This window comes from Oncorhynchus mykiss, chromosome 23 (genome assembly GCF_057628025.1).
Source record: "Oncorhynchus mykiss isolate SJ-2025 chromosome 23, ASM5762802v1, whole genome shotgun sequence".
Lineage (NCBI taxonomy): Eukaryota > Metazoa > Chordata > Actinopteri > Salmoniformes > Salmonidae > Oncorhynchus > Oncorhynchus mykiss.
The window spans coordinates 47562501-47590306 of NC_143044.1; the positions used below are offsets into that span (position 1 = coordinate 47562501).

The 27806-nt window shown below is 42.3% G+C and overlaps 1 protein-coding gene across 2 annotated transcripts in view; it reads left to right on the plus strand.

Annotated features, from left to right (window-relative positions):
- LOC110503001 (endothelial PAS domain-containing protein 1) overlaps positions 1 to 27806 on the plus strand; it is a 93440-nt gene that overhangs the window by 34559 nt on the left and 31075 nt on the right. The window contains exons 2-7 of one of the 2 annotated variants that reach the window (XM_036960864.2): positions 2105 to 2289; positions 11693 to 11841; positions 12367 to 12451; positions 18526 to 18638; positions 18868 to 19070; positions 25226 to 25332. In XM_036960864.2, the coding sequence (XP_036816759.1) occupies positions 2105 to 2289; positions 11693 to 11841; positions 12367 to 12451; positions 18526 to 18638; positions 18868 to 19070; positions 25226 to 25332 (842 nt within the window). Of the gene's footprint in view, positions 1 to 2098; positions 2290 to 11692; positions 11842 to 12366; positions 12452 to 18525; positions 18639 to 18867; positions 19071 to 25225; positions 25333 to 27806 lie in introns of both variants that reach the window. The other variant, XM_036960863.2, reaches the window with a different exon arrangement.

Sequence of the window (27806 nt, forward strand, 5' to 3'; positions counted from 1 at the left end):
TATTGGACCATGTTAAGATGTAGAAAGACTATTGGACTATGTTAAGATGTAGAAAGACTAGTGGACCATATTAAGATGTAGAAAGACTAGTGGATTATATTAAGATGTAGAAAGACTAGTGGACCATATTAAGATGTAGAAAGACAGGTGGACTATATTAAGATGTAGAAAGACTAGTGGACCATATTAAGATGTAGAAAGACAGGTGGACCATATTAAGATGTAGAAAGACAGGTGGACTATATTAAGAGATGGAAAGACTAGAGGACTCTTAAGATATTGAAAGTCTAGAGGATTGTGTTAAAATAATGATAGACTAGTGGACTATATACAGAAGTAGAAAGACTAGTGGACTATATTAAGATGTTGGAATACTAGTGGACTATATTAAGATGTAGAAAGACTAGAGGACTATATTAAGATGTAGAAAGACTAGTGGACTATGTTAAGATGTAGAAAGACTAGTGGACTATATTAAGATGTAGAAAGACTAGAGGACTATGTTAAGATGTAGAAAGACTAGTGGACTATATTAAGATGTAGAAAGACTAGTGGACTATGTTAAGATGTAGAAAGACTAGTGGACTATATTAAGATGTAGAAAGACTAGTGGACCATATTAAGATGTAGAAAGACTAGTGGACTATGTTAAGATGTAGAAAGACAGGTGGAATATATTAAGATGTAGAAAGACTAGTGGACCATATTAAGATGTAGAAAGACAGGTGTACTATATTAAGATGTAGAAAGACAGGTGGACTATGTTAAGATGTAGAAAGACTAGTGGACCATATTAAGATGTAGAAAGACTAGTGGTCCATATTAAGATGTAGAAAGACTAGTGGTCCATATTAAGATGTAGAAAGACTAGTGGACTATATTAAGATGTAGAAAGACTAGTGGACTATATTAAGATGTAGAAAGACTAGTGGACTATATTAAGATGTAGAAAGACTAGTGGTCCATATTAAGATGTAGAAAGACTAGTGGACTATATTAAGATGTAGAAAGACTAGTGGACTATATTAAGATGTAGAAAGACTAGTGGACTATATTAAGATGTAGAAAGACTAGTGGACTATATTAAGATGTAGAAAGACTAGTGGACTATATTAAGATGTAGAAAGACTAGTGGTCCATATTAAGATGTAGAAAGACTAGTGGTCCATATTAAGATGTAGAAAGACTAGTGGTCCATATTAAGATGTAGAAAGACTAGTGGTCCATATTAAGATGTAGAAAGACTAGTGGTCCATATTAAGATGTAGAAAGACTAGTGGTCCATATTAAGATGTAGAAAGACTAGTGGACTATATTAAGATGTAGAAAGACTAGTGGACTATATTAAGATGTAGAAAGACTAGTGGACTATATTAAGATGTAGAAAGACTAGTGGACTATATTAAGATGTAGAAAGACTAGTGGTCCATATTAAGATGTAGAAAGACTAGTGGACTATGTTAAGATGTAGAAAGACTAGTGGACTATGTTAAGATGTAGAAAGACTAGTGGACTATATTAAGATGTAGAAAGACTAGAGGACCATGTTAAGATGTAGAAAGACTAGAGGACCATATTAAGATGTAGAAAGACTAGTGGACTATATTATTAAGATGTAGAAAGACTAGTGGACTATTAAGATATGTTAAGATATGGAAAGATGCTAAATCTGGATAGCTATAAAGAAGTTGAGACACAGACACAGTCTTGAGACTTGGGTCTCTTTTGTTGCTGAGCTCAATGATTATATCCTATATGTGTTTTCCCATTTGTGTCCACTCACTGTCTTCAACAGGTGATTGTTGCTGGTCCTGAGAGAAATAACGCAAATAAATAATACTTTATTCGGGAGTGTTGGGTTCAGGGTTGGGGTCCTTACCATTCCAGTCAATTCAGGAAGTACACTGAAATTCTAATTCTAACTATCTTCAGGACTTTTCAATAAGAAACATTTATAATTGGAATTTGATCTACCTTAATTTCACTGGAATTGAAATGGATTTGACCCAACAATGTTTGATATAAACTTTCTACCTGTAGCCAATAGCTCATCTGACCTAAGACCTTTCCACCTGACCTGACTTCTCTTCCTGTCAAGGAACAGTTCGGAGCGGCGTAAGGAGAGGTCTCGTGACGCGGCACGCTGTCGTCGTAGTAAGGAGACGGAGGTGTTTTACGAGCTGGCCAATCAGCTGCCCCTCCCAGACAGCGTCAGCTCCCACCTGGACAAAGCTTCCATCATGAGACTGGCCATCAGCTTCCTGCGCACCCGCAAGGTCATCGGTTCAGGTCAGCGCTATACCATGCACACATACTGTACATGAAGACACACACATACAAACACACACACAAAATGCATTGGTCAGGTGTTAGTTCACCCGTCAAACGGACTATATGTGATAGATTAACATGCAAATATAAAATAAGGTTCCCTTTTTTCTCTTGAACATTTATTGCATTTTTTTGCCGCTTTCACGTTGATATCCAGTCTCCTCAATTTTTTAAATTGGTTTGATCCTTGTTACTTTGACCTTCACCCTAACATGGCATTGGGTGAACTCTGGAACATGATTCCCATCACAATTGCAGCATTGTGCATCCTCTTCAACACTGATATTCCATCTGCAAATACTTGACACGTGGCCATTTATGACATTGTAGTGGTTTTGTACATATGCTTGGACCGCATATCTCATATTTTTTATTTATTTATTTTATTTCACCTTTATTTAACCAGGTATGCTAGTTGAGAACAAGTTCTGTACCCAGATTTTCATGTGTCGGGAGAGACTCAACATCAACAGTACAGAAAGCCTTTCCTCCTTCTTTCCAGTCACAGTACGGGTTAATCGACGTGCCCCAGCTATTCCCAACATGTTGTCCATAAAATGTGACTCCTCCAAATCAACGCCAGAGGTGGGCCCTAATCTGAAAACCATAACTTTAGTACTTTCAAAGTTTTTAAAGCCACAGAGCTTTCTCCTTTTGCTTTTTCCATACTCATGTAATCACCATAATCAAATCAAATTGTATTAGTCGTATACACATGGTTAGCAGATGTTATTGCGAGTGTAGCAAAATGCTTGTGCTTCTAGTTTCGACAGTGCAGCAATATCTAACAAGTGTCATAGCATTGACTACCCTTAAATGTGAAGACTGTATATTATCAAATCATTTATCTATGTGTAATTTAATTACGCAATTAAACTAATCATGTAACTTTAATTAACTAGGAAGTCGGGGCACCATGGAAAATATTGTTTATAAAGTGTCAATTTCCCAAATATAACTCTTCAGATATTTTCATAGATTTTCAAAACAGTTGCTTATTAATGAATTTTACCTCATCTGTGTCATTACTGAACATCGCAAACCCTTGGATATCTGCACGAACCCTAGCATAGAGTCATGAATCAGCTATGTTTAAATCTTTTTACTAACTAACTTCATCAATCACATATTTACATAAACACAAGCACAATAGGTCATACATTGGTTACTACATGAAACAAAGAAAAAGTCCCTAGCGGACAAAACTGATATGACGACTTGGTAGACAAAGGAAAGGGGGTGGGGGCCGCTAAAGAGCAGGAAATTCAGAGTGGATTCAAGTACATACAGTGGGGCAAAAAAGTATTTAGTCAGCCACCAATTGTGCGAGTTCTCCCACTTAAAAAGATGAGAGAGGCCTGTCATTTTCATCATAGGTACACTTCAACTATGACAGACAAAATGAGAAAAAAAATCCAGAAAATCACATTGTAGGATTTTTAATTTATTTATTTTCAAATTATGGTGGAAAATAAGTATTTGGTCAATAACAAAAGTTTATCTCAATACTTTGTTATATACCCTTTGTTGGCAATGACAGAGGTCAAACGTTTTCTGTAAGTCTTCACAAGGTTTTCACACACTGTTGCTGGTATTTTGGCCCATTCCTCCATGCAGATCTCCTCAAGAGCAGTGATGTTTTGGGGCTGTTGCTGGGCAACACAGACTTTCAACTCCCTCCAAATATTTTCTATGGGGTTGAGATCTGGAGACTGGCTAGGCCACTCCAGGACCTTGAAATGCTTCTTACGAAGCCACTCCTTCATTGCCCGGGCGGTGTGTTTGGGATCATTGTCATGCTGAAAGACCCAGTCACGTTTCATCTTCAATGCCCTTGCTGATGGAAGGAGGTTGTCACTCAAAATCTCACGATCCATGGCCCCATTCATTCTTTCCTTTACACGGATCAGTCGTCCTGGTCCCTTTGCAGAAAAACAGCCCCAAAGTATGATGTTTCCACCCCCATGCTTCACAGTAGGTATGGTGTTCTTTGGATGCAACTCAGCATTCTTTGTCCTCCAAGCACGACGAGTTGAGTTTTTACCAAAAAGTTATATTTTTGTTTCATCTGACCATATGACATTCTCCCAATCTTCTTCTGGATAATCCAAATGCTCTCTAGCAAACTTCAGACGGGCCTGGACATGTACTGGCTTAAGCAGGGGGGAACGTCTGCCATTGCAGGATTTGAGTCACTGGCGGCGTAGTGTGTTACTGATGGTAGGCTTTGTTACTTTGGTCCCAGCTCTCTGCAGGTCATTCACTAGGTCCCCCCGTGTGGTTCTGGGACTTTTGATCACCGTTCTTGGGATCATTTTGACCCCACGGGGTGAGATCTTGCGTGGAGCCCCAGATCTAGGGAGATTATCAGTGGTCTTGTATGTCTTCCATTTCCTAATAATTGCTCCCACAGTTGATTTCTTCAAACCAAGCTGCTTACCTATTGCAGATTCAGTCTTCCCAGCCTGGTGCAGGTCTACAATTTTGTTTCTGGTGTCCTTTGACAGCTCTTTGGTCTTGGCTATAGTGGAGTTTGGAGTTTCACTGTTTGAGGTTGTGGTGTCTTTTATATTGATAACAAGTTCAAACAGGTGCCATTAATACAGGTAACGAGTGGAGGACACAGGAGCCTCTTAAAGAAGAAGTTACAGGTCTGTGAGAGCCAGAAATCTTGCTTGTTTGTAGGTGACCAAATACTTATTTTCCACCATAATTTGCAAATAAATTCATAAAAATTCATTAAAATCCTACAATGTGATTTTCTGGATTTTTTTTCTCATTTTGTCTGTCATAGTTGAAGTGTACCTATGATGGAAATTACAGGCCTCATCTTTTTAAGTGGGAGAACTTGCACAATTGGTGGCTGACAAAATACTTTTTTGCCCCACTGTACAATTGACTACACTACACTCATGGAAATGCCTATAATTTGAACATGAACAACCGCTCATTCGAAAATACATTTCAATTTACATATTTACGAGTGTATGCCTTTGTTTTCCCTCTCTGTGGTTTGCGGTCCGTCTGCTGGATAGTCAGTCGACATAAAGCCTCTGGTTTGTCCACCAGAGATCAAAGTCTGTCTGAGGTGTAGGTTGTTATAATGTATCCTTCAGAGTACCATTCGGAAATGTTCTTAGTTTACCAGACTAAAGTATTTAAACAGCTGCAGCCTGAATAACTGTTCGTTAGATTGTAGATTTATTAGCCATTTCAAATTGGGGACCTTGTCTCCACGTTCTCTGGTCTCGTCCTTTTGAAGAGTTGCCAACCATTTCAACATGTAGCGACATCTCCATATTTTCTGGTCTAATGTAATTTTTGTCATGGATTTTTGTCACGGGAGTATAACTTTGTGGAAGAAGGGGCAGTTCCATTATGCCTTCTGTGATATCTGGGCTCACAGGGGTGTGGACACTGACTAGTTAAAGATTTATATCAAAACAAGTATCTCGTTTAGAAGGCCAACATCACGTTACATCTTCTCACAAATAGTTTCATATTCAATCATATATTTTACACAACCACCAGATGCAAACCCCATGATTGAGAAGTGTACACAAGCACTGTCCTTCATGAGAATGAAGAGAACCAAATGAAACAAATTCGACAGGATTGGTCTTTAAATACCCACGGACAATTTCCACATTATCAAAAAATAGAAATATTGTTTCATTCTTCAATTCTGGGGATTAGATGTTTTGGGCAAGAAAAACATATTTGTTCTCCATAGGCTCTCTCCCTCGATACTCCATGGCAGGGAGAGAGTTTCCGCCCGGAATTTATGACCGTTGTAAAACCCTTCGGTGGGTGCGAGAGTGAGAGAGGAGGGAGCACCCAAAAGGGACACGTCGTGACACAAGTAATCTAACAATTCCACAACAACTACCTAATACACACAAATCTAAGTAAAGGGATGGAATAAGAATATGTACTTATAAGTATCTGGATGAGCAATGACTGACCGGCATAGGCAAGATGAAATAGATGGTATAAAATACAGTATATACATATGGGATGAGTAATGCTAGATAAGTAAACATCATTATTAAAGTTGCGTTAATAAAATGACTAGTGATCCATTTGTTAGAGTGGCCAATTTCAAGTCTGTATGTAGCCAGCAGCATCTCTGTGTTGCTGTTTAACAGACCATGATACCGCTCCTGGTCACTATGACCGACTCCACCCTTTTCCCAATTTGTCCTTCACCACCTTTGTAACACCAAACTGGTCTCCCAAATAAACATCCTTATTCATAAAACGTACTCCAACCATAAACTGCTGTTGATTTCCAACTTTAGATATTTTTGTTCCATTCGTCTTTATTACCATCATCCAGTCATTCTTACCAACTTCACTCATGCCAACAGAATCAAACATTGCATCCCCTTTCGTCATTACACAACCTGCCACCACCAGGCCAGATTCAAGTTCATCCATCCACATTCCATATTCCTCTACTCCAAAAACCTTTATCCTTCTCGTCCTCTCGTTGTAGCTAGCTAGTGTCTCTATTCCGTCCAACATTGTTCCCAACTGACGCTGTCCAAAAACAACCTCTTGTCGACCTCCATCCATTTTGTTTCCCAAAAATCTTCAACTTATAAAACTACATTACCCAATGTTCCTGGACACAACAATGCTCCTAGACACAACCATCTTCCTGGACGCAACCCTCCTCCTGGACACAACCTAAGGGGGGGCAAAGATGAGAATACTGTTAGGGGGGCAAAGATGAGAATACTGTTAGGGGGGCAAAGATGAGAATACTGTTAGGGGGAAAAAGATGAGAATACTGTTAGGGGGGAAAAGATGAGAATACTTTTAGGGGGGCAAAGATGAGAATAATGTTGGGGGACAAATATGAGAATACTGTTGGGGGGGCAAATATGAGAATACTGTTGGGGGGGGGGGGGCAAATATGAGAATACTGTTGGGGGGTAAAGATGAGAATAATGTTGGGGGGGCAAATATGAGAATAATGTTGGGGGGGCAAATATGAGAATAATGTTGAGGGGACAAAAATGAGAATACTTTGATTCACATAAGTGTATTGCGGCATATCACAACGTGCTGCTGAACTCATAAGGCATGGTTTTCCATGTTTGAAGCTGGCCTATATATATATTTGGCAAGACAGCGGTGAATGGCTGCATCTCACTCACATTAGTAGGCTGTAGTCTATTTGGATCTCCATTCGCCTTTGTTTGCTGCGTTTGTTTACTGTTAATGTAACTAGCGTACATATAGATGGTGTCATGCCTTTATAGATCTGATGTTTTGTTTTGTCCTGCTCGGGTTCATGCGTTCACATTCGCAGTTGTGTCAGTATTCTAAGCCAAGCTGCTCTTCAGTATTTTTGTTTGCATGCATGAACAACTAGTCTACTACTTCAAGCATTGAGTTTGTATTATGTTGGTAAGACAGCTGCATTCATATAGGCTGTTTGTAATTGGTGAATTACCCTATCTATCTTGAAGCCTATATTCATTACCAAAACAGCGCAGCGGAGATTGGCACGAAATCTGTAGCCTACCTGTCACTTTAAAAACACTCAATGATCTTGGCATTTGAACATTATGTTTATTGTGGTATAGTGTGATTATATAAGCATTCAATATAATTCCAATGCAAGATCCCAAAAAATGGTGCCCTCTAGCCGATTTCAACTGCCCACTTAGTCACTTAGTCCTGTCGCCAGGGTCTGGCCGGCGGGAGCAATCTCCATTCAAATAGACTGGGAAAAAGGCGCAACTGGGTGCGTGAGCTCGGTACAGCGCAGATCAACAGGCGCAAACAATGGATGGGGCGGAAAACCTGGCGACGACTGAACAGCAATGGTCCTGAACAGCAATGAACATTTTTGGGGAAATTATACCACCACCCAAAAGGGCACTATGGAGACTGGAAGGGCAAAGGAGCCTGTGCTCCTTACAGGTAGAGCCCGGTCTGTGCACGTGCCTGACCTAAACCCGCCTGCCCCAGGGATATAATGTTGCGGATTGCGGGTTATGAGTCAATCTGCGCATCACTAACGCACATCAAAGTGCCTTCACCACCTTTTTCCTCATAAAGCTTATGCTTATCACTACTATCAATGCATACAATGATATTTTATTTTATATATATTCACAGTACCAGTCAAAAGTTTGAACACACCTACTCATTAAAGGTTTTTCTTTATTTTTACTATTATCTACATTGTAGAATAATAGTGAAGACATCAAAACTATGAAATAACACATGGAATCATGTAGTAACCAAAAAATGGTTAATTAAACAAATCAAAATATATTTTATATTTGAGATTCTTCAAAGTAGCCACCCTTTGCCTCGATGACAGCTTTGCAAACTCTTGGCATATTCTTAACCAGCTTCATGAGGTAGTCACCTGGAATGCATTTCAATTAACAGGTGTGCTTTGTTAAAAGTATGTTTTCCATCTCTTCTGGTCAAACAGTGTAACTTCACAGCAAAAACTGAAATCTGAGCAAGCCTAAATATCTTATAAGATGATTAAGGTAAAACATTTCGAAATAAGATCAACTGCTTCTATTAAGCCTTAGGTTAATATAAGCTTGGTACAAAGAAACAAGAAAAACAAACATTTTAAGTGAATAACTCAATAAGATAATTAGGCTTGCTTAGATTGAACTGTTTTGCATTGTTCTACCTATAGATGGTTTAGAGCCAGTTAGAAAATGTTCTACCTATAGGTGTTTTAGGGCCAGTTAGAAGGTAGACCTATAGGTAGAACACCTTCTAACTGGCCCTAAAACACCTATAGGTAGAACACCTTCCAACTGGCAATAAACGACCTATAGGTACCTACCTGTAGGTGTTTTAGGGCCAGTTAGGTGTTCTACCTGTAGGTGTTTTAGGGCCAGTTAGAAGGTGTTCTACCTATAGGTGGTTTAGGGCCAGTTAGAAGGTGTTCTACTTATAGGTGTTTTAGGGCCAGTTAGGTGTTCTACCTATAGATGTTTTAGGGCCATTTGGAAGGTGTTCTTCCTATAGGTGTTTCAGTGCCAGTTAGAAGGTGTTCTACCTATAGGTGTTTTAGGGCCAGTTAGAAGGTGTTCTACCTATAGGTGTTTCAGGGCCAGTTAGAAGGTGTTCTACCTATAGGTGTTTCAGGGCCAGTTAGGTGTTCTACCTATAGGTGTTTCAGGGCCAGTTGGAATTTGTTCTACCTATAGGTGTTTCAGGGCCAGTTGGAAGGTGTTCTACCTATAGGTGTTTCAGGGCCAGTTAGAAGGTGTTCTACCTATAGGTGTTTCAGGGCCAGTTAGAAGGTGTTCTACCTATAGGTGTTTCAGGGCCAGTTGGAAGGTGTTTTACCTATAGGTGTTTTAGGGCCCGTTAGAAGGTGTTCTACCTATAGGTGTTTTAGTGCCAGTTGGAAGGTGTTCTACCTATAGGTGTTTTAGGGCCAGTTAGAAGGTGTTCTACCTATAGGTGTTTTACCTATAGGTAGTTTAGGGCTAGTTAGAAGGTGTTCTACCTATAGGTGTTTTAGAGCTAGTTAGAAGGTGTTCTACCTATAGGTGTTTCAGGGCCAGTTAGAAGGTGTTCTACCTATAGGTAGTTTAGGGCCAGTTAGAAGGTGAGCGATATAGAAAATGAGATGCAATGTATGGGTTCAGAATATGCTGGAGTGGAGTTTGTGAGGAACAGTAGGGGAAGGAGATGGAATGTGTAGATTCAGAATAGGCTGGAGTGGGGCGGTGAGGGACAGTAGTGGAAGGGGCGTGAGAGAGGGATAGAATAGCTCTGTAGAGGGGAGATGTTACAGACGATTATCTTATCTGCATGGCTGTTGCTTCTGATTGGAGTTGGATGGAGAGCGAGATATTAAGGCGCTCAGTGGAAAGCCCGGTTACTGCCACTGTAAGGCTGACGCTCCTTCTCTCAACTCAGCCATAACACAGACCTGCCCTGGCGCCATGCAACTCCCCCTCGCCTACACACACACACACACACACACACACACACACACACACACACACACACACACACACACACACACACACACACACACTGCCGCAGCAGTAGGGAAGCACTTGTGTAATTTAAGAGCAGCCCATGTGAATCTGGGACACTGACACACTGGCCCCTCAGATAGCCACTATGACACTGATACACGGATATTCCCAGGGTTAAAGATTAAATTACACTTGATTTAGCATTCTCGGTTTTAACGAAAACCACCAGCCTTATTTGGCAACAGAAGCAGACTGCCTGTTAAGGTATGTAGCTGCCATGACATTGTCTCACCAACACCCCTACAACGGTTCAATTTGTTGCATTTGCACTGAGCTGCAGTGATTCTGACATGGGGTGAAATGTAACATTCAAGAGGAAAGTCCTCCGAGCTCAGATCCGTAGGTGGATATAGTACACACTATATTGAATGATGCAAGATATGGCATCATGTGACTTACAATCTGTGCTTTTTTTGAACTATTAGTCCTGCATTGTGATGTTGATGTTATGTCTCTGTACAGCTGAGGAAAAACCGCACACTGCTCTTGATAGTATTACTGCTCTTTATTAAGCTTTACTTATCAGCCTCAAGGCCTTCGTCCGAGCTTTTTCTCTGTCTCTGTGCAGCTCAAATGGGGGTTATTAGAATCCCAAACTTTCTACTCAAGATCATAGAGAGGAAAACTACTGATGCAAAATCACTGGTAAGTGTTCAGGCCAAAGGTGGTCCTGTGGAGTTGAATCTCCCATCAGCCAAGGACCCATGAGAAAGTCGCTGCTCCCCTGGGGCCTCATTCTCATGCTGGGCCAAACTCCAAAATCCAGGCCCGGGCCTTGAGAACAGCTCTTATCTAAGGGAAGCACACTGTAGGAATCACAGGCTTCCGACCCCCCCTAGCATGGAGTCACGTTTTGTTCATTGGGACTCTGTAGTCGTTCTGCTGCCTCCCTTTTCAGCCCATGCCAAATTAACATTATCTCTATTTTCTCACTTGGCTTCAAAAAACGTGGTGCTTGACTGCATAATATTGTTGGGGTTGTGTTGCTTCATTTGATTAAGCTACTGGCTAGTATATCATGTACTTTCAGTGTACTGGGAATGTTTGTTTCAAGATTTAGTCTAACTCATTAGTGTATGCCTTAAGACAGACGCCGTTAAAGCAACAGCCTTTCTCAAGTTTGTTTGTGTGTGTGTGTGTGTGTGTGTGTGTGTGTGCGGGAAGCAACCAAGGGAAGGTCAGGGGATTTGGGAGTGTTTAGAGATGCAGTATGAAGTTTGTTTTGGACCTTGGCCAGGGCTTCAAGAAGGAAAACAAGCTCGACACACACACACGGTTATATAATGTTGCACATCTGACGTGTGTGTTTTCCACAGGCTGCCCCAACAGTGCAGAGGCAGAGGAGGACAGACAGATGGACTGTATGTATTTGAAGTCACTGGAGGGGTTCGTCACTGTGGTTACATCGGATGGCGACATGATCTTCCTCTCAGAAAACGTCAACAAGTTAATGGGCTTAACACAGGTGAGCAAAAACATTATGTAATCATACATAATGGGGTTGTTTCCTACGTACAATACATCCAGTACTCTTTCCCTGGAGACAGACAGACAGACAGACAGACAGACAGACAGACAGACAGACAGACAGACAGACAGACAGACAGACAGACAGACAGACAGACAGACAGACAGACAGACAGACAGACAGACAGACAGACAGAGAGTGGCTGTAGCTGGGGATGTCTCTCATAGCCGTGAAATGTCAGCCCTGTCAGAGGCTTGTTTGGCTCAAACACACTATCTACTGTAGCTACGTAGGGCAGAAGGCCTCCAGCCCTCCCAGCTTTGTCTACTATATTTCTCACTGCTGGTCTCTCTGATAACCAAGGCTCTCAGAGAGCAGCAGTCTTCCTAACCTCTTTACTGTGACTGAATGCAGGTGTTACAAGTCTCTTTGGTTTGGCTGAAGTGGTGTTACCACAATGTAACAAAGGGTTGGCCCTGTCTGTGTTCTTGCTGGCATAACACCATATGTGTGTCTCTACAGGTGGAGTTGACCGGACAAAGCATCTTTGACTTCACCCACCCCTGCGACCACGACGAGATTCGCGAGAACCTCAATCTGAAAACCGGTAATTATTCTCTCTGTTCACGTGAAAGAGTTAGGGTTAAGGTTAGGGTTAGTGTTAGGGTTAGATAATAATAATACAAGATAGGAGCACAGCACAGTGTCTCTCTGATTTAGGGTTAAGGTCAGGGTTAGATAACAATACGAGAGAATAGAGGAGCACAGCAGTGTGTGTCTCTGAGATCGGCAGGAAGGTCATACTGTCTTTGGGTGGACACTGAATTAGCTCTGCACATGGAGTGTTCTATAGTATAATATATACAGTGCCTTTGGAAAGTATTCTGACCTTTTCCACATTTTGTAGGGTTACATTCTTATTGTAAAATGTATCAAATAGTTTTTTTTACTCATGAATATACACACAATTCCCTATGACAAAGCAAAAACATTTATTTTTTAATTCTCTTCAAATTTTTAAAAACCTAAAAAAAATGTAATATCACATTTACATAGTAAGTATTCAGACCCTTTACTCAGTACTTTGTTGAAGCACCTTTGGCAGTGATTACAGCCTCAAGTCTTCCTGGGTATGACACTACAAGCTTGACACTCCTGTATTTGGGGAGTTTCTCCCATTCTTCTCTGCAGATCCTCTCAAGCTCTGTCAGGTTGGATGGCGAGAATTGCTGCACAGTTACTTTCAGGTCTCTCTAGAGATGTTAGATTGGGTACAAGTCCGGGCTCAAGGACATTCAGAGACTTGTCCTGAAGCCACTCCTGCATTGTCATGGCTGTGTACTTAGGGTCATTGTCCTGTTGGAAGAGGAACTATCGCCCAATCTGAGGATCTGAGCGCTCTGGAGCAGATTTCAATCAAGGATCTCGCTGTACTTTGCTCCGTTCATCTTTGCCTCGATCCTGACTAGTCTTCCAGTCCCTGCCGCTGAAAAACATCCCCACAGCATGATGCTGCCACGTGACGCTTGGCATTCAGGCTAACGAGTTCAATCTTGGTTTCGTCAGATCAGAGAATCTTGTTTCTCATGGTCTGAGAGTGTTTAGTTGCCTTTTGGCAAACTCCAAGCGGGCTGTCATGTCCCTTTTACTGAGGAGTCGCTTCCGTCTGGCCACTCTAACATAAAGGCCTGATTGGTGGGGTGCTACAGAGACCTTCTGGAAGGTTCTGGAAGGTTCTCCCATCTCCACAGAGGAAGTCTAGAGTTCTGTCAGATTGACCATTGGGTTCTTCGTCACCTCCCTGACTAAGGCCCTTCTCCTCCGATTGCTCAGTTTGGCCGGGCGGCCAGCTCTAGGAAGAGTCTTGGTGGTTCCAAACTTCTTAAATTGAAGAATGATGGGAGGCCACTGTGTTCTTAGGGACCTTCAACACTGCATAATATTTTGGGTAGCCTTCCCCAGATCTGTACCACGACACAATCCTGTCCCTGAGCTCTACGGACAATTCCTTCGACCTCATGGCTTGTTTTTTACTCTGACATGCACTATCAACTGTGGGACCTTATGTAGACAGGTGTGTGGCTTTCCAAATCATGTCCAATCAATTTAATTTACCACAGGTGGACTCCAATCAAGTTTTTGAAACATCTCAAGGATGTTCAATGGAAACAGGATGCACCTGAGCTCAACATCAAGTCTCATAGCAAAGGGTCTGAATACTTATGTAAATAAGGTTAGGGCTGTCTTCAAGGCAAATGGTGGCTACTTTGAAGAATCTCAAATATAAAATATATTTTGATTTGTTTAACACTTTTTTGGTTACTACATGATCCCATGTGTTATTTCATAGTTTTGATGTCTTCACTATTATTCTACAATGTAGAAAATAGTAAAATAATGAAAATCATTGAGTGAGTAGGTGTGTCTATAGTTTTGACTGGTACTTATATATATAGTGTATATTGATGTATATTGATGTATATCAATGCATATAGTGTATATTGATATATATATATTGATGTGTATATTGTTGTGTATTGATGTGTTGATGTGTATATTGATGTATATTATTGTGTATATTGATGTGTGTAGTGTATATTGTTGTATATTGATGTGAATTGATGAGTATGTTGATGCACATGAATGTGTATATTGATGTGTGTAGTGTTTAATTTGGTATTGATGTGTATAGATGTGTATATTGATGTGCATATTATGTATGGATGTATATTGATGTGTATAGTGTATGTTGATGTACTGTATATTAATGTGTATATTGATGTATACTATGTGTACATTGATGTCTACAGTTTTTATTGATATCTATTCATGTGTAATGTATGTATATTGATGTGTATACTGATGTGTATTGTACATATTTACATATATATTGATGTATATGTATGTATGTGTATATTGATGTGTATATTGTGAATCAATATGTATACAGGGCTCATCTGTAAAAGAGACCTTATTCTCAGCATGACTCCCTGTCGAAAAAAGCTGAAATAAATAAGTATCTGGAGGTCCTAATGTGTTAAGTAGAAGTTGTAAAATTGCTCACACAACGAATAATTAACATAACTTCAAGTTCCAGGCTATAAACACTACTCCACTACCCTCTGAACACTTGTCATTGGACAATAAACAGCTATATAATGACGTAATAACACTAAATTAACAGCTATATAATGATGTAATAACACTAAATTAACAGCTATATAATGACGTAATAACACTAAATTAACAGCTATATAATGATGTAATAACACTAAATTAACAGCTATATAATGACGTAATAACACTAAATTAACAGCTATATAATGATGTAATAACACTAAATTAACAGCTATATAATGATGTAATAACACTAAATTAACAGCTATATAATGACGTAATAACACTAAATTAACAGCTATATAATGATGTAATAACACTAAATTAACAGCTATATAATGATGTAATAACACTAAATTAAAAGCAATATCATGAGATAATAACACTAAATTAAAAGCTATAACATGAGATAATAACACTACATGAACAGCTTCCTCGGCCATGGCTTGTGTGCTACGCTAAGAGTAAATCATGATGGTCGAAATAACATTCTGGACACACTGACTCTTTCCATGCTTCTCTCTGCCCAGTTGTCCTCTAATCTCCCCAGTTATCCTCTAATCTCCCCAGTTGTCCTCTAATCTCCCCAGTTGTCCTCTAATCTCCCCAGTTATCCTCTAATCTCCCCAGTTGTCCTCTAATCTCCCCAGTTATCCTCTAATCTCCCCAGTTGTCCTCTAATCTTCCCAGTTGTCCTCTAATCTCCCCAGTTGTCCTCTAATCTCCCCAGTTGTCTTCTAATCTCCCCAGTTGTCCTCTAATCTCCCCAGTTGTCCTCTAATCTCCCCAGTTGTCCTCTAATCTCCCCAGTGTTCTGCTGTTCTGTTTTTGTTGCTATTTGAATCCATTTCTCTCGTTCCAGGACGGGCCACACCAAAGTGGTCAGACAAGGAGCCTAGTAGGCCGACTCCTCAGGCCCCTTCCTGGGACTGTTGATAGAGGGGTGGGCGGCATGGGGGACCAAAGGAGGATGGTAAGGTTGGTGGAAGTGCGGGCGCTGCTGTTGTGTCCACACGTACTGCCAGCCATGCCAGACCTTTCCCTGGCGCCACCCCCATCATGGGGCCCCCCTTTAACACTCCTTATTAGCTGGACCCATAAGGCTCTGTCTTGCTCCACGGCTAGCGGCCAGTGTCTGAGGGCTGAACTCTCACTTTGTGATGTAATGGCTTGGCTGCAGACTGTGGCGAATTTAGTATTTACACGTTTATTAGGATCCACATTAGTTAGTGCTGAAGCAGCAGCTGCTCTTCCTGGGGTCCACACAAAACCTAAAACATGACATAATACAGAACATTAACAGACAAGAACATCAGGACAGAACTATATACATTTTAAATAATTATACAAACTTTCATACATGTATGCCTTCATAATCATGTTATTCAGACGCTACGGAATGCAAGTGCAACACACAAACACAGAAATGGAAATGCAATAACAAGGAGTGTTAAAAAAGAGTCTGAATGTGTAAAGATGATGTCACCACTGACAGCTTTACGATCAGCCCTTTTGGACTGAGTTGCTGCTCCAGATATGTCAGAAACATTTTTTTTTATTTATTTTTTTATTTCACCTTTATTTAACCAGGTAGGCTAGTTGAGAACAAGTTCTCATTTGCAACTGCGACCTGGCCAAGATAAGGCATAGCAGTGTGAACAGACAACACAGAGTTACACATGGAGTAAACAATTAGCAAGTCAATAACACAGTAGAAAAAAAGGGGAGTCTATATATACATTGTGTGCAAAAGGCATGAGAAGGTAGGCAAATAATTACAATTATGCAGATTAACACTGGAGTGATAAATGATCAGATGGTTATGTACAGGTAGAGATATTGGTGTGCAAAAGAGCAGAAAAATAAAAATAAATAAATAAAAACAGTATGGGGATGAGGTAGGTGAAAATGGGTGGGCTATTTACCAATAGACTATGTACAGCTGCAGCGATCGGTTAGCTGCTCAGATAGCAGATGTTTGAAGTTGGTGAGGGAGATAAAAGTCTCCAACTTCAGCGATTTTTGCAATTCGTTCCAGTCACAGGCAGCAGAGAACTGGAACGAAAGGCGGCCAAATGAGGTGTTGGCTTTAGGGATGATCAGTGAGATACACCTGCTGGAGCGCGTGCTACGGATGGGTGTTGCCATCGTAACCAGTGAACTGAGATAAGGCGGAGCTTTACCTAGCATGGATTTGTAGATGACCTGGAGCCAGTGGGTCTGGCGACGAATATGTAGCGAGGGCCAGCCGACTAGAGCATACAAGTCGCAGTGGTGGGTGGTATAAGGTGCTTTAGTGACAAAACGGATGGCACTGTGATAAACTGCATCCAGTTTGCTGAGTAGAGTGTTGGAAGCAATTTTGTAGATGACGTCGCCGAAGTCGAGGATCGGTAGGATAGTCAGTTTTACTAGGGTAAGTTTGGCGGCGTGAGTGAAGGAGGCTTTGTTGCGGAATAGAAAGCCGACTCTTGATTTGATTTTCGATTGGAGATGTTTGATATGGGTCTGGAAGGAGAGTTTAGAGTCTAGCCAGACACCTAGGTACTTATAGATGTCCACATATTCAAGGTCGGAACCATCCAGGGTGGTGATGCTGGTCAGGCGTGCGGGTGCAGGCAGCGAACGGTTGAAAAGCATGCATTTGGTTTTACTAGCGTTTAAGAGCAGTTGGAGGCCACGGAACGAGTGCTGTATGGCATTGAAGCTCGTTTGGAGGTTAGATAGCACAGTGTCCAAGGACGGGCCGGAAGTATATAGAATGGTGTCGTCTGCGTAGAGGTGGATCAGGGAATCGCCCGCAGCATGAGAAACATCATTGATATATACAGAGAAAAGAGTCGGCCCGAGAATTGAACCCTGTGGCACCCCCATAGAGACTGCCAGAGGACCGGACAGCATGCCCTCCGATTTGACACACTGAACTCTGTCTGCAAAGTAATTGGTGAACCAGGCAAGGCAGTCATCCGAAAAACCGAGGCTACTGAGTCTGCCGATAAGAATACGGTGATTGACAGAGTCGAAAGCCTTGGCAAGGTCTATGAAGACGGCTGCACAGTACTGTCTTTTATCGATGGCGGTTATGATATCGTTTAGTACCTTGAGCGTGGCTGAGGTACACCCGTGACCGGCTCGGAAACCAGATTGCACAGCGGAGAAGGTACGGTGGGATTCAAGATGGTCAGTGACCTGTTTGTTGACTTGGCTTTCGAAGACCTTAGATAGGCAGGGCAGGATGGATATAGGTCTGTAACAGTTTGGGTCCAGGGTGTCGCCCCCTTTGAAGAGGGGGATGACTGCGGCAGCTTTCCAATCCTTGGGGATCTCAGACGATATGAAAGAGAGGTTGAACAGGCTGGTAATAGGGGTTGCGACAATGGCGGCGGATAGTTTCAGGAATAGAGGGTCCAGATTGTCCAGTTCTTTGTGTGTGCTTGCATGCACGTTCGTGGGACAGAGAGAAGTGGAAGAAACCGAAACCTTGACCTCACACAAAAACTGTGATATCGCAAGCATGTGATTGGAAAATGAAGGTGAAGAATATCTGTGTATGTTTGTTCACAGGTCCTGGGACAAAGGGGAAAGCCTTCAGCACTGAGAGAGACTTCTTCATGAGGATGAAGTGCACAGTGACAAACCGTGGACGCACTGTCAACCTGAAATCAGCCAGCTGGAAGGTGAGTCCATGGAACTAACAGAAGATGCCAAGATCACTGCCATCACTACTCATGAACAACCCTCCACTTGAACAACCCTCGGCTTGTTTACTATTGATTGTAAATTCTGTTTTGCATTGTTTATTCAGAATAGGACCGTACTGCATCATTGAGATGATATCAGATGTTACAGATAATAGTTATTCTATAAAATAATGTTGATATAAGTGTTTCTCCTCTGCTTTCTTAGGTTCTGCACTGCACGGGCCACCTCAAGGTGTACAACAGCTGCGCCCCTCTCGGGCTGTGTGGGTTCAAGGAGCCTCCTCTCACCTGCCTGCTGATGATGTGTGAGCCCATCCCCCACCCCTCCAACATTGACACACCCCTGGACAGCAAGACCTTCCTGAGCCGTCACAGCATGGACATGAAGTTCACCTACTGTGACGACAGGTAACGCAAACTGTCAGATAAATACACACACACTAACACATGCTCCCAACAGGGACTCACAGCTCACCTACAGGACTATAATGACACGTAACACACACAAACAGTCTCACATACGCACACACACACACACACGCACACACATGCACACACACAGACACACACACACACTGGCAGAAGGGACGGAAAGTTAGCTTATAGTACAGTAACAGCAGGGAACACACACAAACCATCTCACATACTCACACACTCACACATAGGCATACACTCCCTCTCTATACTGTATATGCATAGAAACATCCTCATATACAGTTGAAGTCGAAGGTGTACATATACCTTAGCCAACTACATTTAAACTCAGCTTTTCACAAATCCTGACATTTAATCAGTAAAAATTCCCTGTCTTAGGTAAGTTAGGATAACCACTTTATTTTAAGAATGTGAAATGTCAGAATAATAGTAGAGAGAATTATTTATTTCAGCTTTTATTTCTATGCTTTGGGTCATTGTCCATTTGGAAGACCCATTTGTGACCAAGCTTTAACTTCCTGACTATTAACATCTTGAGATGTTGCTTTAATATATCCACATATTTTTCCTACCTCATGATGCCGTCTATTTTGTGAAGTGCACCAGTCCCTCCTGCAGCAAAGCACCCCAACAACATGACGCTGCCAGCCCCGTGGGATGGTGTTTTTCGGCTTGCAGGACTCCCCATTTTTCCTCCAAACATAACGATGGTCATTATGGCCAAACAGTTCTATATTGTTTCATCAGACCAGAGGACATTTCTCCAACAAGTTTGATCTTTGTCCCCATGTCCAGTTGAAAACCGTAGTCTGGATTTTTTATGGTGGTTTTGGAGCAGTGGCTTCTTCCTTGCTGAGCGGCCTTTCAGGTTATTTCAACATAGGCCTCATTTTACTGTGGATATAGATACTTTTGTACCTGTTTCCTTCAGCATCTTCACAAGGTCCTTTACTGTAATTTTGGGATTGATTTGCACTTTTCGCACCGAAGTACATTCATCTCTAGGAGACAGAATGCTTCTCCTTCCTCAGCGGTATTACGGCTGCGTGGTCCCATGGTGTTTATACTTGTGTAATATTGTTTGTACAGATGAACGTGGTACCTTCAGGCATTTGGAAATTGCTCCCAAGGAGGTATGTGGAGGTATACAATTTTTTTTCTGATTGTGGCAAAGAGCCACTGAGTTTGAAGGTAGGCCTTGAAATACATCCACAGGTACACCTCCAATTCACTCAAATTATGTCAATTAGCCTATCCAGAAGCTTCTAAAGCCATGACATCATTTTCTGGAATATTCCAAGCTGTTTAATGCAACCGCTGTGTCAGATTCTTTTTAAACGTTACGGAGAAAGCCTAACATTGCAATAATCTGAGACGGCGCTCAGACGTAACAATATTTCTCCGCCATGTTGGAGTCAACAGAAATACAAAATTACAACATAAATATTCCCTTACCTTTGATGATCTTTCATCCGAATGTAGTGCAAGGAGTCCTAGTTCCACAATAAACCGTTGTTTTGTTCCATAATGTCCAATACTAGTGTCCAAGTAGCTGCATTTGCTATTACTTTCAGCTCACGTGCCCAAAAACTGACTGCTGGTCCTTAATAACTTGCACGAAAACTTCCAAAAGATATATTCCAGGTCGAATAAACTGGTCAAACTAAGTACAGAATCAATCTTCAGGATGTTATTATCATATATATCCAATAACGTTCTAACCGGATCATTCGTTTTCATCTGGGGCCGATTGGAACAGCCGTAGCACCCACAGAGAAATGCGCCACAGCAAAATGGCATTCTGTTGCGACACTGACTATTTTCCCTCCCACTAGGTCAAAGTTCACAGCAAATACTCCATTACACTTTCTACTGAATGAGGACATCTAGTGGAAGGCGTAGGAAGTGCTTCCAGATCCATATCTTGTTGGGAAAGGAGGGGGCGATGATGTCAAAGTTGCCCCAACTTTCAGAATTTCAAAACTTGTTTGGAAGATTGCCTGCCCTATGAGTTCTGTTATACTCACATACGTAATTCAAACAGTTTTAGAAACTTCAGAGTGTTTTCTATCCAATAGTAATAATAATATGCATATATTAGCAATCTAGGACAGAGTTTAATGCAGTTCACTATGGGCACACAATTCATCCAAAGTGAAAGTACTGCCCCCTATCCTGAACCAGTGTATCTTTAATTATATGTAGAACATGTATCTTTAGTCAAAGTTTATGATGAGTATTTCTGTTATCTGGCGTAGCTTTCTATAATTCCTCCGGATATTTTGGAGGAATTTCTGAACATGACGTCAATGTAAACCGAGATTTGTGAATATAAATATGCATATTATCGAACAAAACATAAATGTACTGTGTAACATGTCAGCTGATGAAGATTTTCAAGAGGTTAGTGATTCATTTTATTTCTAATCCTGCTTTTGTGATTTTATCTTTGGCTGGAAAAAATGGCTGCGTTTTTCCTTTGATTTGGTGGTGGTCTAACATAAATATATGTTGTGTTTTCGCTGTAAAACATTTAAAAAATCTGACATGATGGGTAGATGAACAAGGTGTTTATCTTTCATTTGAGGTATTGGACTTGTTAATGTGTGAAAGTTAAATATTTCTAAATAATATTTTTGAATTCCCTGCGCCACCTTTTCAGCTGAACGGGGGGGGGGGGGGGGGGGGGTGGAGTTCCCTGAGGGGAACGTCTTGCCCCAACAGGTTTTAAAGGCACAGTGAACTTAGTGTATGTAAACTTTTGACCCACTGAAATTGTGATACATTGGGTTATAAGTGAAATAATCTGTCTGTAAACAATTGTTGGAAATGTATTACTTGTGTCATGCACAAGTTGCCAGAACTACAGTTTGTTAACAATAAATGTGTGGAGTGGTTGAAAAACAAGTCTCATGACTCCAACCTAAGTGTATGTAAACTTCTGACTTCAACTGTACATATTCATGCATAAAGTACCTTCCCATACAGACATTATATGATCACAGACTCAGACACACATTTATATTGTAAATCGTAAGCAGCAGCAGGCTGGTAAAACCCAAAATCAAGTGCTGTCACTAAACGACAAATTACGCAAACTTACACACACACACACACACACACACACACACACACACACACACAAGCATGCAAACAAGCCTTGGATAATGATCTGCTGACTGAACCAGTTTGGTTTGGCAGGACCAGAGAGAAAAAAAACATCAAGAATGACTTGCATCGCACGACATCATCAAAGAGTGCCAGAGGTTACCCACAACATGTTCTCTGGGCACTTCACACAAAGTGAGTGCTATGCACCCATCACCACTGCAACCAAAGCAGCATGTCACCATGACAACTGTGACAATAGTGACAAGTCCAAGTCCTACCATCATGTCCCTGTGATGATCGATGTCCCCGTTAGGAGTGTCTGCTGTCCCCTCTGGGCCAACTGCGTCACAGACACGGCAGCCATCTTAGAGCCAATGTCTCACCGGTAGAGAAAAACATTCCATCCTCCTAGCTGCAAGTGCTAAAAACCACACCGGTCGGGTTCGGCTGTAATCTGATCAAGCGCTCATGCAAAGACAAAAGATTTATTCTGAGAACAGAGTGTACCTTCCTGTGAAACAGAGGCCCCTTTTTACTTTTCTCAAATGTTGTATTTATTTCATCCTTGCGCAAATCGACTCCAATTACGCAAATGAGGCGACAGCCCATGATGTCTTGCATACGTCATTATGCTCATTAGTGGTCATGGTTGATGTTCCCAACTGGCACAGCACGGGTTGCCCTTGGACCGCCCGTGAGGAGAGGAGAAAGGCTGGAAGGAAGAGAAGGAACTCAGAAATGTTTATGTAATGTTGGTTTAAACTTCAATTTAACTTTCCGTCTTGCTCGGGTCTCAACAGATTTTGAACCATTGCACCTGCATGGATAAGAAAAAAGTTTAATGATTGAGGCTACTTTAATTTTGGCTACTTGGTCCATATGCTTGCAATTATCATTATTACTGTTTTTTCATTATGGAAACTATGTGTTAATCTAGGGTCTACATCGTTGTTTTTAACTTTTTAAGAAATGTCTATGATTTTATATTAATTACCTATGATTGAGGTCCACCAGCTGTTTTTCTTACTCAAGGTTGAGTTGCCTAACTATATTTCAGCAGTGGTGCTTTAGTTGGGATTAACTAAAAGCTCAGGTTTTCAGAGCCTTGATTTGTAAAAACACAAACAATCCCTATTCATCTGTTTGAAGATTATGCAGGCATCATTGGGAGAGTTTAGAGCTCTCTACTGTACTTAACACCCAAATCCACATCACGCAGAGATAAAAACACATTGAAACTCACATCACTCAGAGGTAAAAACACATCACTCAGAGGTAAAAACACATTGAAACCCACATCACTCAGAGGTAAAAACACATTGAAACTCACATCACTCAGAGGTAAAAACACATCACTCAGAGGTAAAAACACATTGAAACCCACATCACTCAGAGGTAAAAACACATTGAAACTCACATCACTCAGAGGTAAAAACACATTGAAACCCACATCACTCAGAGGTAAAAACACATCACTCAGAGATAAAAACACATTGAAACCCAAATCACTCAATCGCATAAACAACACAACCGGTGTGTGGGTGTAAAGCAGTGAGGAATGACTTATTTGTGCTCCAGTCTGGCTGGCTGGCAAATTGACTGGCTGGCTGGCAGGTTTGCTGACTGGCTGGCTGGAAGGCTGGCTGGCTGCCTGGCTGGCTGCCTGGCTGGCTGGCTGGCTGGCTGGCTGGCTGGTAGACGTCAATTCAATATTTATTACATGTTGGTTCAACAGAATTTCATTGAAAAGACGTGGAAGCAACTTTGATGCAATGGGTAATGGGGTAATGCTCTAGGAGTCACATGCCTGTTGACTATTACCTACCTATCTGATCCTTATTATTGTTTTTATTGTTGAGAGAGACTGTGGTAGAGGAGAGAGACTGTGGTAGAGGAGAGAGACTGTGGTAGAGGAGAGAGCCTGTGGTAGAGGAGAGAGGCTCTGGTAGAGGAGAGAGGCTCTGGTAGAGGAGAGAGACTGTGGTAGAGGAGAGAGACTGTGGTAGAGGAGAGAGGCTGTGGTAGAGGAGAGAGGCTCTGGTAGAGGAGAGATGCTCTGGTAGAGGAGAGAGACTGTGGTAGAGGAGAGAGGATGTGGTAGAGGAGAGAGGCTGTGGTAGAGGAGAGAGGCTGTGGTAGAGGAGAGAGGCTGTGGTAGAGGAGAGAGGCTGTGGTAGAGGAGAGAGACTGTGGTAGAGGAGAGAGACTGTGGTAGAGGAGAGAGGCTGTGGTAGAGGAGAGAGCCTGGTGGAGGAGAGAGGCTGTGGTAGAGGAGAGTGGGAGAGGACAAACTGGTAGAGGAAACTAGGGTAGAGGAGAGAGGGAGAGGAGATACTGTTGTAGAGGAGATACTGTGGTATAGGAGAGACTGAGGTAGAGGAGAAAGGGAGAGGAAAGGCTGTGGGAGAGGAGAGGCTCTGGTAGAGGGGAGAGAGAGAGGAGCGAGACTGTGCCAGAGGAGGTAGAGGAGAGGCTGTGGTAGAGGAGAGAGAGAGAGGAGAGAGACTGTGGCAGAGGAGGTAGAGGAGAGGCTGTGGTAGAGGAGAGAGAGAGAGGAGAGAGACTGTGGTAGAGGAGGGAGAGGAAAGGCTGTGGTAGAGGAGAGACTGTGGCAGAGGAGGTAGAGGAGAGGCTGTGGTAGAGAGAGGTTGTGGTAGAGGAGAGGGAGAGAGGAGAGACTGTGGTAGAGGAGGGAGAGGAGAGGCTGTGGTAGAGGAGAGGCTGTGACAGAGGAGAGGCTGTGACAGAGGAGAGGCTGTGACAGAGGAGAGGCTGACAGAGGAGAGACTGTGGTAGAGGAGGGAGAGGAGAGGCTGTGGGAGAGGAGAGAGGCTGTGGTAGAGGAGAGAGGCTGTGGTAGAGGAGAGGTGTGTGTGTGTGTGTGTGTGTGTGTGTGTGTGTGTGTGTGTGTGTGTGTGTGTGTGTGTGTGTGTGTGTGTGTGTGTGTGTGTGTGTGTCAGTCAGAGAAAAGTGGTGTTGGCTGAGTTAACGGTTGGCTGTATTTCTGTGTATTGCAGAGTCACTGAGCTGATGGGCTACAGTCCTGAAGACCTGCTGGGCTGCTCTGTCTATGAGTTGTACCACGCCCTCGATTCTGACAGTGTCACCAAGAGCCACCAGAACCGTGAGTGTCTACACTAAGACTGACTACACTGCAACCCCGGTGCAGACAAAGGCACTTCTTCCTTTTGCCTTAAGGCCTATCAACAGATAGAATGATTGTGAAGTCATTGGGAGTGTCTCAACCATCTGTTGAGGACCTTATCTCATCTTCTGCTTTACAGTAACCGTGCTGGTGTGTGAGAGAACAAGACACCGCTTTACAGTAACCTTGCTGGTGTGTGAGAGAACAAGACAACGCTTTACAGTAACCGTGATGTTGTGTGAGAGAACAAGACACCACTTTACAGTAACCGTGCTGGTGTGTGAGAGAACAAGACACCGCTTTACAGTAACCGTGATGTTGTGTGAGAGAAACAAGACACCGCTTTACAGTAACCATGCTAGTGTGTGAGAGAACAAGACAACGCTTTACAGTAACCGTGATGTTGTGTGAGAGAACAAGACACCGCTTTACAGTAACCGTGCTGGTGTGTGAAAGAACAAGACACCACTTTACAGTAACCGTGATGTTGTGTGAGAGAACAAGACACCGCTTTACAGTAACCGTGATGTTGTGTGAGAGAACAAGACACCGCTTTACAGTAACCGTGATGTTGTGTGAGAGAACAAGACACCACTTTACAGTAACCGTGCTGGTGTGTGAGAGAACAAGACACCGCTTTACAGTAACCGTGATGTTGTGTGAGAGAACAAGACACCGCTTTACAGTAACCATGCTAGTGTGTGAGAGAACAAGACAACGCTTTACAGTAACCGTGCTGGTGTGTGAAAGAACAAGACACCGCTTTACAGTAACCGTGATGTTGTGTGAGAGAACAAGACACCGCTTTACAGTAACCGTGATGTTGTGTGAGAGAACAAGACACCGCTTTACAGTAACCGTGATGTTGTGTGAGAGAACAAGACACCGCTTTACAGTAACCGTGCTGGTGTGTGAGAAAACAAGAGAATGCTTTACAGTAACCCTGATGTTGTGTGAGAGAACAAGACACCGCTTTACAGTAACCGTGATGTTGTGTGAGAGAACAAGAGAACGATTTACAGTTACCGTGATGGTGTGTGAGAGAACAAGACAGCGCTTTACAGTAACCGTGCTGGTGTGTGAGAGAACAAGACACCGCTTTACAGTAACCGTGCTGGTGTGTGAGAGAACAAGACACCGCTTTACAGTAACCATGCTGGTGTGTGAGAGAACAAGACACCGCTTTACAGTAACCGTGCTGGTGTGTGAGAGAACAAGACACTGCTTTACAGTAACCGTGATGTTGTGTGAGAGAACAAGACACCGCTTTACAGTAACCGTGCTGGTGTGTGAGAGGACAAGAGAACGCTTTACAGTAACCGTGATGGTGTGTGAGAGAACAAGACAACGTTTTAGAGTAACCGTGCTGGTGTGTGAGAGATCAAGACAACGCTTTACAGTAACCGTGCTGATGTGTGAGAGAATAAGACAGTGCTTTACAGTAACCGTGCTGGTGTGTGAGAGAACAAGACCATGCTTTACAGTAACTGGTGCTTTACAAAGCATGGTGTAGAAGCACGGTGGCTAGGAAAAACTCCCTAGAAAGGCCAAAACCTAGGAAGAAACCTAGAGAGGAACCAGACTATGTGGGGTGGCCAGTCCTCTTCTGGCTGTGCCGGGTGGACATTATGACAGAACATGGCCATGATGTTCAAATGTTCATAAATGACCAGCATGGTCCAATAATAATAAGGCAGAACAGTTGAAACTGGTGCAGCAGCACCAGCACCATGTCAGGTAGTCCTGAGGCATGGTCCTAGGGCTCAGGTCCTCCGAGAGAGAGAAAGAAAGAGAGAAAGAGAGAATTAGAGAGAGCACACTTAAATAGTGTGTACCATCACTTCAGCCCCCAGTGTGCAGGCCCTATTCAAATAACTGTTGTTTATGTTTGTGCTACTGTAGCAGGCCCTATTCATACACCTGTAGTTTATGGTTGTGTTACTGTAGCAGGCCCTAGTCATACACCTGTAGTTTATGTTTGTGTTACTGTAGCAGGCCCTATTCATACACCTGTAGTTTATGTTTGTGTTACTGTAGCAGGCCCTATTCATGCACCTGTAGTTTATGTTTGTGCTACTGTAGCAGGCCCTATTCATGCACCTGTAGTTTATGTTTGTGTTACTGTAGCAGGCCCTATTCATGCACCTGTAGTTTATGTTTGTGCTACTGTAGCAGGTCCTATTCATACACCTGTAGTTTATGTTTGTGTTACTGTAGCAGGCCCTATTCATGCACCTGTAGTTTATGTTTGTGCTACCATAGCAGGCCCTATTCATACACCTGTAGTTTATGTTTGTGCTACTGTAGCAGGCCCTATTCATGCACCTGTAGTTTATGTTTGTGCTACTGTAGCAGGCCCTATTCATACACCTGTAGTTTATGTTTGTGCTACTGTAGCAGGCCCTATTCATACACCTGTAGTTTATGTTTGTGTTACTGTAGCAGGCCCTATT